Source organism: Anarhichas minor, unplaced genomic scaffold (genome assembly GCF_050575085.1).
Source record: "Anarhichas minor isolate MPS153535 unplaced genomic scaffold, ASM5057508v1 ptg000033l, whole genome shotgun sequence".
Classification (NCBI taxonomy): Eukaryota; Metazoa; Chordata; class Actinopteri; order Perciformes; family Anarhichadidae; genus Anarhichas; species Anarhichas minor.
In genome coordinates this window covers 10,476,668-10,492,500 of record NW_027466479.1, presented here as the reverse complement: position 1 = coordinate 10,492,500, position 15,833 = coordinate 10,476,668, and the positions used below count along the sequence as shown (strand labels likewise).

The following is a 15,833-nucleotide window of genomic DNA, read 5'->3' as shown; positions in this document are numbered from 1 at the left end:
GTCCTTCCGCCACAACCAGGAGATGAGCGAGCTGCTGCAGAAGCAGGAGGAGCTGCAGGAGAGGTTGTCGGAGGAGGCCCGGGCCCGCGAGCAGCTGGCTCTGGAACTTCACCACGCTGAGGGTGAGTTCCTCTGGATAACAAAGCTTTTATTACATAAAAACGTTTTCGGAATCAGGATCGGCACCAAATATATAAAAGAGTTGTACCTTAGTGGGGGACAGCTCTGCGCAGACTCAGATCAAACTGTTTGCAGCTTCTTAAAGCCGTCTTCTTCAATGCAGCCTCCTTATAGAAGAAATACAGTACTCGCTGCTTCTCTATGGACTCTTCATTGATGACGTGACACTGTGTGCCTGTATGTCTGAATGATTATAGAACACAGAGAGCATAAGGAGGAACTGAAGTGAAAAGGCATCTGTGCATCCGTTTGAGGGAGGGAGGTGTTACAGGGAGTGATGGGATCAGCTGTTTGAGAGGGAGAGTAAAGGAGTGTGAGACCATCTGTGGTGAGAAGATCGACAAATGGAGATTTCTGTTCGTCAGCCTCTCTGATTTGAGTTTGGACGTCTGATTGCGTGTGTGACGAATACATAATGAGGGCTGATGTTTGGAGGTGCAAAGTAAAATCTTGAAGCTCGGTTGAACTCTATTCACCAGGAAGTCAGTGGCCAATTTTTGTTAACAGTTTAAGCTCTGTGACAAATCTTATTGGGGGAACTTGATGTCCCATCCATGTCAGAGACAGCTGGTCCACGAGGGTCAACCGCTACGACCACGTCCGCTCTGTCTCGCACACCGGTCGGCTGTGTCTCTCTCACACTATTTGGCAAATGTAGACTCCAAACGTCATTTCTGTGTTTCTGGCTTTGTGTACACACTGAACAATGGTGAGTTTATAGCGCTTACTAATCTCTAGTAGGATCCTGTTATGTTGTTTGTTTTCTGTAATCATGTGGAGGTTCTGAAGAATAGCAAATATTTGATGTCATAAAAAGTTTAGCAAAGAGGGCGACCATGTGGCAAGCTGTCTGAACAGCATTGTATAGAATACGACGGCAACTAACGAGTACTATTCTCATATTTTGTCAAAGAAAAGCAGAAAATTCTCTTATCTTTGACGATGAAACCAGATATTTCATATTTTCTGCTTGAAAGATGACTGAAACAATCTGTCAATTATCAAAATAATTGACAATTAATTTTCAGTTGATCTGCTAATCAATTAATCGACTGACCATTGCAGCTCTAGTGGAGAATGAATGCAGCTCCGCAAACAGTCAGCCTGTCATTTCATGTAATGGAGTTCCAGAGCAGCTGTGTTTTTCTGGTCAAGTGGCATCTGTCTTCACTGACTTTTAGGGAGTGCTAAAAGTCTGCTAAACCTGTGTCTCCCTGCTCTACTTTGAAATTCTTCTATTGTATGGATGAACCACGCAGGTAAAAGCTCAGGGCGTGTCCTTTTCAAACTGGTTTTGAATAAGGCATGGGCTCAACATGCAAAACAGAGCCTCTTCACTGATTGACGGAACATATTATATAACAGCAGAAAGTATGAAAAGTCTTCTTTTGTTAAGTTTTAACAAGGGGAAAGGGCTTAGTTTGACAATATAAAGATGTGGAATCATAATGTTGCAGAGTAAATGTGATTGAAAGATTGCCAGGAGAGCTCTCTGTGGTTGTTGACCAATGTTTTGTTTTAGTCTGTAATCATGTGCATCTGATGGCTGTGTATATAGAGGGATCCCTCCTTAGTCAAAGTTTACACACAGCGCTGTGTAAAGTTTAAAACGACAATCTAGTCCTGACATTTACCTTCTGCCTCTCTCTTAGCTTTAGGTAACACACAGCGCTCACTGAGCCGGTATGAGCAACAAACAACAAGCGAGGCGGAACATTTTACCTTTTAGAACTAACCCGAACCCTATTCTACACCAAAGTTACAGTAAATGAATAACTGGTTTCTCATTAGTCTGTTACCCACCATAACCCGTAACTATTCACTGAATACCATCCTGCTGCTTAATGCTTGCTGACCTGTGACAGAGCAGTACAGTAATGATTGTGTTTACAGCTCAGTCTTGTGCTTCATGTCAAGCGAAATGGGTCAGACATGCTCACGTGTGTTCCTCTGTGCATTTGTAGGCACGTCTGCGTGCCTCGATGTTTACATATGTGTGTTTTCCTTCGCCGTGTTGTCGGTAACCTTGGATTTTGTTTCCTTGTGTTGAGTGCTCGTTCTTTTGGATGACTGCGCTGTGTCTAAACTCAAGACTCAAAGTTAATTCCTCTTAATTCATCTGTTAAGTGATGGTAAGAAAGGGACATTCTAGAGTTCTGTTTCGGGGCCCCTTTTTATAACCGTCTTCCTCCTGCTTCGTCCACATTCAGGTGTGATTGATGGCTACACGGGCGAGCGAGCCGGGTTGGAGGAGCAGTTGCGTCAGAAGGAAGAGCTCCAGCTGAACCTCGAGCAAGAGCTGCAGGTGAGCTGCAGAGAGGAGGAGAAATAATTATGACTTATGACTTGACAACACTTTAAGGTCAATTTTTTATTATTTTGCCTCTGGTGCAGAACAGTAGACACTCAAGTGCAAGCACAGTTACTTGAGGTTCAATTAGTTGAAATATCTGGCAGAAGAAACTCAATGTGTATGAATGTATAAATTCAGACTACAGCGCTGAAAGGATGAGTCTGTTGATTTTCTATACTTTTCTTATTGTCAAGAAATCCTGTTAAAAGGCTAAAACCAAAAATGAGGAAACGATAGAATATCACCAGCCTTATCGTTAGAAAACCCATTACATTTATAAAAGCTGGAGCTCAAATCAAGCAATCTGATTGGTTCATAGCTGTGATATAATAGCCACATAGTAAGACTGAATTTGCACTTTCAGTATCACTCCACTTCTGAGGAAAAAAACCTGCTAAACATTCATATTGCCACACTTACGATGGCCGAACAACACCCAAGACCTGTCGTGAGCTATTGCCTAATCAACATATTTCATAGAGTTTTGAGCCAGTCTGTAACTGTCATGTCATGCAGGTGACGGGTAGCCGACTGCATGAGTTGGAGCAGGAGAAGCTTCAGATGCAGGACGAGCGGGAGCTGCTGTCCCGGCAGCAAGACGCCATGAGGGAGGACGCCGGGCCCCGCGAGCTTTGTACGTATCCCAGACCTCTCACAGGAAGTCATCATGCTTAGGAAATACATTTATTTATTATAACATAGTCTGAACATTAAACGTTGGTTTGCATTGTAGAAATCATAGTGTATCACAAATAAGCTTAAATAAGGAAACGAGAATACAAAATCTCACCTTTTATAAAGGTTTTGTGTTCTCTGTTATCATGGCTCAAGTTTCAAGTGACAGTTTGTTTGGTATGGTTAAATAAAACGTTAATTGTTCTTTGAATTACACGGCACAGCTTGATTTGGTGTAAAAAAATATTGAGTCAGTTTTCAGAGTCATGTCACACAAACAGCTGTTTAAGCTCCTCTTTTACAGTCCGATTTTAAAGGTACACGAGCCTCACATTGATTTATTTTGCAGTTCTTGTGTTGCTGTGGCCTAATGGAACTGATAACAAACATATATGAGCCATAACTTGGCTGCATTGTAAGGGTAAAATAGTCAAAATGTTTATCTACATTTCTTACACACTTGCTTCCAGTATTTGTGCCACAGGTCGTACATATACAGGTATGTGCTCCATACACACGAGACTTGGTAACTGTATCTGCTAATTTGCATTATAACTCCTGTATTATGAAAAAGGTATCCCATGAGTACGTTCTCTGATACAATGGTGAGTATTTATCCAAGGGTTTAAACCAAAAGGGCTATTTGGGAAACCTTCCTTTCACAGCATCCTTTCTACAGCATTAACCTCCTGCTGTGAAAACCACACAGAAGCACTGCCTCCTCTATCCTCACCCTTTGCTCTTCTTTCTCTCAGAGTTTTCCTGTTCATGACAACAAAAAACAAGAGCATGTTACATTCCTGTGCTTTCTTATCCTCCTGTAGGCCTAGTTGAAGCTGCAATGGTTGCAGCACCTGAAGCAGGTGTGTCCACTTTGAGCATGGCTCAGTCATATCTACTGTGTGTTCTCTATAATCGTCGACTGTATCCGAGTGGCAGTGTACCTCTTTAACCCTAATCCAGCAACTCACCAACACAGCTTGGAGCTCGCTTGCTATGGGCTCACAAACTCACTCACAGTTCAATCACTAACCTTTTGCTTCAGCTTTTCATTTTGATTTGATTTTTGTCCCGGTTCGTCATTTTTAATGTCTTTGGCGTCGATGTTAGCACTCATTTTAGCATGATGAAATGAAAGTCATCTTCAGACACTTATACGTAGTCATTATTCCCTAACCGTCAATCATCTGCACTCTGAATTGAGGGATTTTTATTTTCAATTATGTATTTTTTAGACCTGCCGATGCTGTGCTTGCAGCATTTCTTTGCGTGAGATGATTGGCCGTTCAGGAAGTCCCTCTCCTGCCTGTAAATGCTTATTGGGCATGGATATCACAATGTGTGGGCTGTCCACGTGTTTGTTCTGTCATCTGCACTCTCTCATCTTGTTACCTTTGCACTAATCCTGCGGGGGTTCAATCGTGGGTAAACCGCTGTGGGTTGTTCACTGGTGGCAGCGGAAGGCCAAAGAGGCATCATGGCAGGGAATCATGTTCGGTAACGGGGCGTTGCGTTGGGAAGTTGACTGAGGTGTTGGAAGAGTCTGAAGGTAGCCTGACGAAGCTGTAAAAGGGACCACGGCATATCAAATTACAACATTTCAGAGAAAGAAGTTTTAACTTTATAACAACATGACAATAAAACTATTAAATCTAATCTCATGGCTCACACTTCAGACTCTTCAGTAGCTCCATCTCAGCATCCTGTTTGTCTCTGAAATCAAACCTCAATGAATCATTGACTAAAGTCAGCCACCTTCAGTTGTCAGGCGGCGATGCCTAACTTGTCCTCCTTCCTCCGCTGTATTCATGTAGACCTCCTGGAGGAGACGGAGAAGCTGATGAAAGAGAAGGTGGAGGTTCAGCGTCAGGCGGAGAAGGAGAACGCCGACCTCCTGAAGCAGGTGAAGCTGCTGGAGGCGGAGCTGGAGGAGCAGGTCAACAAGGTGATCGAGCTGGAGCACGCCGAGAGCTCCGAGAGCGGAGACCTCCGACAGCAGGTCCAAGCTCTGGAGAAACAGCTGGATAAGAACCGGAGGTTCCTCGATGTGAGTGACGGTGACTTTGACTCAATATTCAAAATGATAATAGTAATAATAAGATAAAATAAAGAACGCACAAATCAAATGTTTGTTCCTCCTTTAAGATGCACGATAATCTAATTTGGAAATAACAAATGAATCATCAGACGCATAAAGAGTGCGTTTGTATGCTGAGCATGTTAGTATTTAGTACATGGTGTGTTTCACATAAAGATCTTTTCAAAGTCTGATTAATTTGAATGTTGGTTAATAAAGCATTGCTGTTATTAAGTTAGGGCAGGGATAACTACTTACTACAACTTAGAATCACAGCTTCAGGTTCCAGCTCGTCTGAAAGCTAAACTGATGATTTCATGATTTTTTTATTTTTTGGGGACCCGACCTCATGTTAGGCTCACGGTCTAATGAGTTTGTTCCCATCATCATAATTGGGCCACTCGGCGAGGAGTTGGCTCGTAATTGTCTAGATGTGGTCTGAATGCAGATTCCCTCTATTGTCCTTTTGATGCTGGTCGCACACACAAGTATGAAATCAGCACATTCGTAAACGTAATTAGATTATTTTAACAATTCTTCCTTATAATCATATTTTCTGGAGCGTGCAGTGATAATGTTATTTGTGTTTCTATTTTGACAACTAATTTCAGACATAAGTAGAAGACATGGACTAGATGACAAACTCTAAATGGAGGGAGGGAAATTCAGCACATAGACGAGATAAATTGAGCAGTTTGTTGGAGAGGAAACCAGTTTCTCAACAGTTTGAGCCTGTATTGAAGATGCGACTCAACATTTCCATATTCCTGTCTTCCTTCCGGTGTCCAGGAACAAGCCGTGGACCGAGAACACGAGAGAGATTTCTTCCAGCAGGAGATCCAGAAACTGGAACAGCAGCTGAAGTATCCTCAGAAGCTTCAGGCGGACTCTGAGCAGAGAAACAAAGAGGTAACCGGAGCGAGCTCTGTTCTCCGCCAGAGGACCAGGCTTTAATAGAGATGCTTATTTTCACTGTCGGTGTGGCTATGAACTGAGGGTCACACAGCAGAACAATACGAGCTGGTAGAATTACCTGCGCTGCCTTTAAAAATGACACCAAAAAGTGGGAGTGTTTCGCAGACGGAAGAGTGAGTGGGATTAATGTTTGTCCTCGTGTGTAATAGTGGGTTTTATTAACACGATCATGAAATACACAATACAGTGGGAGTGATAGGATTAGCTAAAGTTAATCACTGCACTGGTGCAGCTGTTACTCACAAAATGTCAGACATAAAGACATGTGTTGGTAAGACACATTTTGACTTGATGACAATTATATATCATTTAATGTAACCCCTGATGTCACATTTCAGAAGTGAATACTCGTGTCAGGACACCAACTGCACACAGTTTTCAGGCTAAATTTAAGTGATTTATATGTTGATGTTAACAATGGATCAAGTGAAGACGTGTAATGTGAAACCTACAGAGATGTATCTCACTCTGCAGTTCCCCTCGGCTCTGTGGAGTGTTTTTAGTTATTCAGCTCACTGTTTTGGTTTTACAGCCCACAACTTGGCTGTTTTCTCTCTCCGCTCTCATTAACCTCATTTCCAGCTGCTGTTTTCAGCTTAAGAGCTTTCACAGATGCTGTCACTAGTCTTTCTGGTAATCTTTGATTCCCACAGCTATCGGAAGTCAGATCGGTCCATTTGGTCCAGTTTTAAACTGGCCTAAATTCTGATGGTCATATTTTCAGTTTTTGACCATAATAGAAGTCTTAACCTGCCTTGTACTCACCAAATTGAACTCACCAAATTGCAATATGGCATTTCTTTCTGTGCATCAGTCTCGTTCACCCCAGCAGTAACCGCTGTCAGTTTTAACCTTAATGTTGTTTATTTGCTTTGTCTATGCCGTTATTACTCTTTGGCTTCTCCAGGATTTCGTCATTGGCTGTCATTTTTCATCCACTCACAATCCAGCCTCCGGTTCCCTCCGGGCAAAGAGAAATATACTTTTGATCGACACTGTTGTCATTGTATTGCAGCACATTTGAAGCGCTAATTATGTCCTCAAACCAATCGACCGAGTCCTTGCGATTTGCCAGTAAAGCATCACGCCCTCTTCTAATGTTTATTATAAACATGATGTCCTCACGGTAAACCGTTAGATTCAACTCATTTGTCCTTTTGATAATATGAAAGGAAAATAAGCCGCAGCGGGTTCTGGGCCCTCGGAGCATTTCCCTCCCTCAATCGGAAACATAATTTGACAAGATAAGTCAGTTATTCCATTAGGGGACGATGATTTTAATGCTCAGTGGTATCGTCATGTTCCCTGTTCTTTCCTTAATGTCTTTGTAACTGAAGTATCCTCGTTTTGCCGCTGCTGCTTCTTAGCCTTCCAGCAGTCCAACCAGTTTGTTTCCTCCTAAATTCGATCGTGACTTGAATTATATACTTTGTGATTGCAGCTTTGATTAAAACTCCACTGTAGTTACGGTAGCTGTTGGTTCTGTTCCTTGGGTTTACAGCATATCATTTATAAATCAGTCCCACTTCTGCTTTAAACTCGCCCCAAAGATGACCTCTCTATAATTTCCAGAGACTCCTGCCACATTTTTATCACTAAGTGCTTTTTCTTCCCCCTCTTGCCCTCGAACTGTCCATCCTCTGATCCTTTATGCCTTCTCTCTCCCGTGGCTTTATTACAGGTGGATGGAGTAACCTTTAAGGTATTGCTTCTAGCTACAAGTAGAATCTCCCCCAGAGAGCATTTAGTGCATTTTAGTAATCCCGCCCGACCCTGTAGCAATTAATGGCCTGCCCATCTCGCTCTCATCCTTTTCCTCCTCCTCTCTCCAGTTTGATCCCCGTCTGCTGTGTTTGTCTTTATTTGAAAGCGTCTTCAAAACTTTGTCCTTCCTCACTCTGCTCCTTCCTCTGGTTTCTCCCTTTTCAATGTCCAGTGTAGAACTCAACAGCAAAACAGTAAACAAAGTGGTGGCGGGGGGCGGGGGGGGGGGGGGGGGTGAGAGGGCCAACTTGAACACGAGTTTAGTGTCGAACAAATGTCAAAGTATCCTCCCTAGAGAGGATTGCCTTTCGATTCAGTTGTACCCCACTTTTTGCATACTTGACATGACCGTAGTAAAAATTTCAAAGTACATTCTTACATCAATATGAATTTGTGTAAGTTAGCACACTGCAGTTGGTAAAACTAACCATTTAACGTTGTTTATTTGCTACATTAGCAATGTTTTGGAGGTAAACGACGAACAAGCATGTCTCCAGCTAAGTTTCTCTTGGGTGTCGAGCAAGAAATTGCATATAGATAACGCATAACCCTCTTGAGTTGACCTAAATCCATCAACCAATGAAGTAAAGCTCAAAGCAATATAAATAGACCATTCAGAGCTGAAGTACTCCCATGAAGAGTCCATCCTACTCCCTCGTCACATTAATATTTAACGGAGGGCTGCTAGTGAGCGGGTGCATTTCATCTGCCTTCCTACAGTGTCTTTGTTTGAAACGCCGTCATCCTTAAAGATGCATTTCTGAAACAACAGGGTACATAAAGGTCAAGCCAGTCGTTTATGAAACATTATTTTCTTGTTTAATCAAGCAGGGGTACCATCTAGATATAGATTTATTCCCCAGTTCTGAGAGAACCCTAAACGAACCTTCCTCCTGTGGACCCTTCTTCCTCCCCTTCCTCATTGATCTGCTGATGTTTTCCCGTCTCACAGATGGATCAGTTACCTGCCAGCGGTCCTCCTGGCTAATGTACTGCTCTGTGGTTTGTGTCACCCCGAATGAAATCTCTCTGTCCCTGCACCGCTTTTCACTCTCGGCCCCCCTCCTTTCTCAGGTGGATCAGCTGACCTCCCAGCTAGCTGTACATGTAGCGAGTGGTGTCTGAGAGCGATTCTCATTATTCTCTCTCTCTCTCTCTCTCTCTCTCTCTCTCTCTCTCTCTCTCTCTCTCTCTCTCTCTCTCTCTCTCTCTCACTACCAGGTGGACCAGCTGACCTCCCAGCTGAAGGAGAAGGCGGATTGGTGCAGTGAGCTGCTGCTCAGCTCAGAGCAGCTGCGTCGTGATTTGGGAGAGCGCAACGAAGAGATTGACAAGCTGGAGAGCCGCATCCGCGAGCTGGAGCAGGCCCTGCTGGCCAGCGCTGACTCCCTGGAGAAGGTTAGGATGGAGAGGGGGAGGGGGAGAAACGGAGAAACGGGAGATGAAGGATGTGCAGGAGACTGAGTCAGGGACGACAAGAGAGAGAGAGAGAAAAGGCAGTCTGAACAATAGCTGTGGAGAATGGCAGAGGGTGTGTGTGAGAGGATGTAGATGAGGTGGGGAGGAGGGTTGGGACGCACAGAGAGGGAGAACAATGTGTGGGTGGGTCTACTTCACCCGCGCTGCAGTTTGTTGTTGGTGATGAGTTATGGCTGGCAACTGTCAAGATTGCCCCCCAGTGTTCATGAAGAGCTGTTGTGAGTGAGAACAAAAAGAGCAGTGAAGGAAATGCTCATATATCTGCTGTGCCGCCGCTCAGCTGGCAAACGGCACAGAGCTCCAGTTGCACGATAAAGGATGCGATACGGACAAAACGCATTCGTAGCTTAACAGTCTTGAAAATCTGTTCATCACAACAGTTTGTTCCTTCGTGCCCTTCTGCGACTGTCGTGCATAACTGCTGTGCTAAATAGGTTTTTTTCCCTCGTGTGTGTTGTGCTTGTTGCAGGTTGAAGAAAAGAAGCAGCATGCATCCATCACAGAGGAAAAACACGCCACGCTGGAGGCTCAGTTACAGACGGAGAGAGAAGCTCTGGAGCGGAAAGAGAAAGAGGTAATGTGCTGATCAGGCACAGATTCCTTTGAATGGATAATATCTCAGACGAAAATCTGGGAATGAAATGTTTATAGTGTTTTGTAACTAGATGTAATGTGTGTATATATAAATGTGACATTAGAACTGTTGTATCCTTTTGATATCTGCATTTCTGTTTATTTACAGGAATAGCAGATAATCAGTAGCAAACAAGTAAATCAGAGAAAACTATTTGTAGTTGTCTGGTGTCTCCTCTGAGGTGCTTGTCATGTTTACCTGTCGCCTCAGATCCATAACCTGGAAGAGCAGCTGGAGCAGTTCAGAGAGGAGCTGGAGAACAAGAGCGAGGAGGTGCAGCAGCTTCACATGCAGCTGGAGATCCAGAGGAAGGAGATCAGCAGCCAGCAGCAATATCTAGAAACGAGGGATAGCATGCTCCAGGTAAAGAGACATTCCGCTGCAATAACTTTTTACGGTGTCTTTACGTTAACCACCTCTGGAATTCACAATTTTTGAGTCGGGTTGTGTGTTTGTGTACTGCAGCCACGCTGGCTTCTTAAAAACTGTGGATATGATTATCAGACAGACGCTGGACACATAATTGTGTTAAAATAAATGTAGACTTGTATTCTCAGTTATGTAATGATTAGTCTGTTGCTTTTTAGTACAGAACAAGTAGTAGAAAATACAGATAAACCACTGGTTACTCGTGTCTTTAAGACTGTTGACCGACGTTGCCTGATAAGTTTGTACTTTACCTGCACAATACAACAAAAGGTTTGGTCCGTAGTTACACAACTAAAAACTGCTCCCATCAGTTGTAAAAAGGACCATTATCATTTAACTCGTATACCACAGTTTTCCAGACATTTGCTCAATGTTGCTAATTTTCACTGCCAGCACATTTCTTCTTTGACTCAATCAGTGTACTTTCAGTCGTCCACCATGAGGCTGACTCTGAGTGGACTTTCGCGTGACGTGTTTATTAATAGCCATCACATTATAATCTCTGACTTTTGAAGGTGATGGAGGAGAAGGACAGGGAAATAGCACTTCTTAATGAACAGATCACTAAGCTCCAACACACGGGAACAGCCTCTGATAATAAGGTAACGCAATATGCGTATACGAAATGGTGTAACAGTCTATTTCGAATACGCATAGCTCCGTGTGTGTGTGTGTGTGTGTGTGTGTGTGTGTGTGTGTGTGTGTGTGTGTGTGTGTGTGTGTGTGTGTGTGTGTGTGTGTGTGTGTGTGTGTGTGTGTGTGTGTGTGTGTGTGTGTGTGTGTGTGTGTGTGTGTGTGTGTGTGTGTGTGTGTGTGTGTGTGTGTGTGTGTGTGTGTGTGTGTGTGTGTGTGTGTGTGTGTGTGTGTCCTTCCTTCGTGTGCGCTTTTATTTTGGTCTGCTCCATTTTTTTTTTTTTTTTTTTTTTTTTTTTGGGTTGTTTTTGCTTGTTTTGTCTCGGTAAGTAATTCCACAGCACCATCGTCTTTTGTGAGGTGATCATTTGCTCATTTGAGGTGGCTTACTAAACCTCTGAGTCTCTGAAGAGTTTTTACAATTTGATCAATTTCAGATATTTAATATACGAAAGCCATTGAAAACTACATTATCTTGGGTCCAAAGACTCTTTTCAAGCACAAAAGGGACTCAGAGGTTTATCCGACTAGCGGGACAGCTATGGACTCCTCATATCTGATATTTTTATGGTTTAAGAATATTTGCATATTTCTCTTTAGGAAATGGACGACAGGGGCGAGCTGATTAAAGACTTCGAGTCCCAGGTGGAGTGCCTGCGGAGTGAACAAGAACACCTGAAGAGGAATAATGAGGAGGAGCTTGACCAACTGAATGCTGTCATAGACAGACTTCAGCAGGAGCTGACCAATATCGAGCCAAAGCAGGCCACAGAGGAAGACGAGGACACCAATGCAGAGAGCGCCGTATCGGGGCCAAGTAAAGAGGAATACGATGAAATGAAGCAGAGAATGGACCTGGCCACCAAAGAGATGAATACTTTCAAAACGAAGCACAGCAAGCTGTTGGAGACGTTCCTGCGCCTGAAAGAGAGCGCGGAAGCTTTGGCTGAAACGGAAAAAACAGAGAGCTCAGAGGGCGAACTTGAGGACGCTCTCAGAGAGAAAACTGCAGGCCTGGTGGTCATGCAGGCTCAAGTTCAAGCTTTAGAGCAGAGTGCGACATCCAGAGTGGAGGAGTTGGACCTCCGCATCCAGCAGCTCGAGGACGAGGTCGGCGAGAAGGACAGCGAGTTGAGCCGCTGTCTCCTCCTCGTGGAGCAAACGCAAAGCTATTCAGCTGGTCTCCAACAGAGGGTCTCTAATCTGGAGGAAAATCTGAGGGAGAAACTGGCGGAAGCTCTCGTCAGCCAGGCCACACTGGAGGCCTTCCAGCAGCAGCCGTCACAAGGATCCAAAGGAAACCAGGACCAGCAGAGGCCCGCTGACCCAAATGTGCAGTCAAATGTCTATGACTTTGGTGACTTTGGCATTCCCCAAATGGATTTCAGTGGAATTGGTAAAACGAGACAGGTTCCCACAGGGAAGGTGGTTCATCTGACCCAGAGGCTTCGGGAGCTGGAGGTGGGACTCAACGGGATGCAGAAGGACCAGGAGCTCCAGAAGCAGCTGCTCTCCAGCTCTGAGGAGGAGGTGCTGGAGTACGAGAGGAGGCTGGCCGTGCTCATGGATCTGCTCAGTCAGATGAAGGCCAGGACACACCAGAAGACGTCACCGGCTGTGGGGGTAAGAGTTTGGCCGATAAGTCATATCGGAGTAGGTCAATATTTTGTGCCTGGTCTAGAAAACATCCTGCACAATTAACATTTTAGTGTTAATGATAAGAAATTAAAAGCTTGTATCTAATCAAAAAGGACAAATATAAGCTTGTTTTTACACTTGCACACTTATAGTTGAGTACAATCTTTGTATGTTTTTGAATTATCTCTGTACCCTTGATAATGGTTAACCAGTGAAAACCCAATGCAGCCATTGTAATCAATTGTTATGTTGTCTCTTGCCCGATACAGCTCTCATAAGTTTGAATCTTTGTGACCTTTTCTTCAGGCGTCCTCTGCTGATGAGCAGCCGGCTGCTGAGTCAGAGCTTCTTCGGGAGTTGCAGGAGGTCAAAAACGAGGCCTCGGCCGCCAAAGAGCAGCTCGACTGCTACAAACAGAGCTGCAGCAAACTACAGGAGGAGCTGCAAGTATGTGACTGCGTCTTAGTGTTCGTACATTAGAGAGTATTTCTAATGTTTGGTGAGACTAACAAACATGTGCTTTTCTTCTAGGACAAAATGGCTGCAATAGAGAGACTAAAGGGCCAACTTCAAAAGGTAGGAACGAAGATTTGAAACCACAGTTTCCATTTTTTATAAACAAAAGCCTTGTCTAATATTTAAACTTTACGTGGCTTTAGGTATCATCTGCTGGCCGTGAGGAGACCAAGGTGTCTGAGCTTCAGCAGGAGTTAATGGAGGCTCAAAGTGAGGCAGCTGCCACCAAAGAGGAGCTGAACAGCTGCAGGGAGAGCTTGGAGAAGCTACAGGAGCTGCTGCAGGTACAGAGCCAAAGCAATCATGTCCTGTCATGGGTGCTGAGTTCAGTGACATTCATCTGTAGAAACCTCAGCTCTGCACAAACATGGTGTTCTTTATGTTTAAGTTGTCATTTTACATTTCATTTGAAATTGATATTTTTGATTTGGGGGCATCAATCTTCTCTTCTAATTCTCAGAAAGGGAATTACTGATTCCCTAAATATGTATATAAACATATATACAGTATATGTGTGTAGGTCCCTCTTTAAACACATGTTAATTACATACAACTGTGTTTTTTTAAGGAGCGGGAAATCACCATCTCTCACCTTAAAGGAGAACTTGTTGAAGTGAGTCAGAAATGATTTAACTTAATTTTTCTGCACTGAAATATGATGTGCAGTATCATCAGCATATTTCTCCAAAAGTGAAATCTATTGTTTTTTTTATGAAAAATGAATGTGATACTTGCCTGTATGTGTAGTATTTGACCACCTGCCCAATCGCCCTCTAGGTACAAGCTGAAGAAAGCAAAGCCAACATGACGGAGCTTCTCCAGGAGGTCAGAAACGATGCGGCTTCCACCAAAGAGGAGCTCAGCATCTCCCGGCGTTATAATGAGAAACTTCAGGAGGACCTTCAAGTCCGTGAAGTGTCCATTTCTGAACTCAAAGAGGAGGTCCAGGAGCTGAGAAAGAATGTGGACACCACCAAACAAGAGCTCAACAGCTACAGGCAGCACAATGAGAAACTACAGAGTGAACTACACGTCCGTGAGCTCTCCATTTCTAAGCTCAAAGAGGAGCTCCAGGAGGTACGAACAGCCTTGATGAAGACGGTGGATTCTGGTCCTCCATCTCCTGCTCCCTCTCCTCAGCTTGTCTCCTCTGCTTCCTCCTCCTCCACCACCCAGCCTAAAAGGAAAGGAGGCAAACAGCCCGCTGGTAAAGGAAGCGGTGCCAAAGATAAACCATCCGTCTCCAGGAAGAACTCTGCCGCTTCCAGCCAGTCGTCCAACAAATCTCACAGCTCTCGACTAAACAGCAGCTCTGAGCAGCAGCAGGTGGCGGTAACGCACTCGTTCACGCAGACGGATCCTCTCCAAATGTCCGACCTCGACCCGGAAAGCGAGTCCGCAAACAAAGACGAGATTGAGGAGGTGATCGGAGAGTTCCAGGAGAAGATTGCACAGATGCAGGAGCTTCACGCTGCAGAAATCCTGGACATGGAGGCTCGGCATATTACAGAGAGCGAGAGCCTTCGTACGGACACGCAGGCTCTGGAAGACGAGTGTAAGGCCCTCAAAGCGATCATCGACAAGCTGCGCTCCACAGAGGTGAGGGCAGGAAAAGAAAGCGTACACAATAGAAAATTGAGAAAAATGCCCAGCATATATAAGTCAAATCTTTAAATCGCTTTTTTTTTTTTTAAAGGTGTTTCATACTCAGGACATGTACTTTAGTTGTATTATCATTTTGAGTGATGCAGTGAAAGGAAGAATCTGAATCGTGGTTGATCTTTTCTAGGCCCCTTCATCAAGACGGGACCGTCCCACATCACTGTTCAAAGATGGCTACACAAGTGGTGAGAAACAACTCATTGATACACTGCATTTATTTCCAATACATAAAATAGTTTGTCACGGCTGCTAGTGTTCATTTCAACACGTTTCTTTTAGCATTGGTAACACCGAAAACCTTTTTCAGAATTTCTGTTTCAAGACAATTGTTTTCCACCTTTCAGACAGCAGCTCAGACTACAGCCAGCGGACCGGATTTGACTTCCCGAGCTTGCAGCAGGAGTTCAGGTCGACTCCAGAGGGCGCGAGGAGAGAGACTGATGATCCACTGCCTGACCGCATCAAGGTACAACCTTCCCCGACTAGAAACGTTGTCCTAGAGCTCATCGACACATGGTTACACTGAATTAGGATTGTAATTTTATTTATTATAGAGATGAAAATTTACAAGAAAAGAATGTTTGTGTATGTAGACGTTGCTCCGTGAGGTGCACCAGGAGGGCATGCAGGTGCTCTCTCTGTCGGAGCTCCCTCTCACTGAGGGCGAGCCGGGCGGCCAGTTCAACGTCCCAGGCTGGCTGAAGGAAAGAGACGCCTTACTGGCGACCGTGGAGTCCCTCAAAGGCCTCATCACCCAGATGCAGACACACAGAGAAACACAGGTAGAAGAACCCCCCCCCCCACCAGTATTCACAAAA

At 44.3% G+C, this 15,833-nt stretch overlaps 1 protein-coding gene across 7 annotated transcripts in view; it reads left to right on the top strand.

Annotated features, from left to right (window-relative positions):
* Positions 1-15,833, top strand: part of akap9 (A kinase (PRKA) anchor protein 9) — a 59,674-nt gene that overhangs the window by 38,095 nt on the left and 5,746 nt on the right. For 5 of the 7 annotated variants that reach the window (XM_076105666.1, XM_076105665.1, XM_076105668.1 and 2 more), the window contains 19 exons: positions 1-122; positions 2,391-2,485; positions 3,050-3,167; positions 4,033-4,071; positions 5,023-5,255; positions 6,075-6,194; positions 9,246-9,422; positions 9,973-10,077; positions 10,348-10,500; positions 11,082-11,168; positions 11,800-12,822; positions 13,144-13,284; positions 13,369-13,413; positions 13,497-13,637; positions 13,922-13,966; positions 14,131-14,952; positions 15,143-15,200; positions 15,360-15,481; positions 15,609-15,797. The exon at positions 1-122 is cut by the window's left edge and continues 41 nt beyond it. In XM_076105666.1, coding sequence (XP_075961781.1) covers positions 1-122; positions 2,391-2,485; positions 3,050-3,167; positions 4,033-4,071; positions 5,023-5,255; positions 6,075-6,194; positions 9,246-9,422; positions 9,973-10,077; positions 10,348-10,500; positions 11,082-11,168; positions 11,800-12,822; positions 13,144-13,284; positions 13,369-13,413; positions 13,497-13,637; positions 13,922-13,966; positions 14,131-14,952; positions 15,143-15,200; positions 15,360-15,481; positions 15,609-15,797 — 3,835 coding nt within the window. The remainder of the gene's footprint in view (positions 123-2,390; positions 2,486-3,049; positions 3,168-4,032; positions 4,072-5,022; positions 5,256-6,074; positions 6,195-9,245; positions 9,423-9,972; positions 10,078-10,347; positions 10,501-11,081; positions 11,169-11,799; positions 12,823-13,143; positions 13,285-13,368; positions 13,414-13,496; positions 13,638-13,921; positions 13,967-14,130; positions 14,953-15,142; positions 15,201-15,359; positions 15,482-15,608; positions 15,798-15,833) is intronic. The other 2 variants (XM_076105667.1, XM_076105669.1) reach the window with 2 other exon arrangements.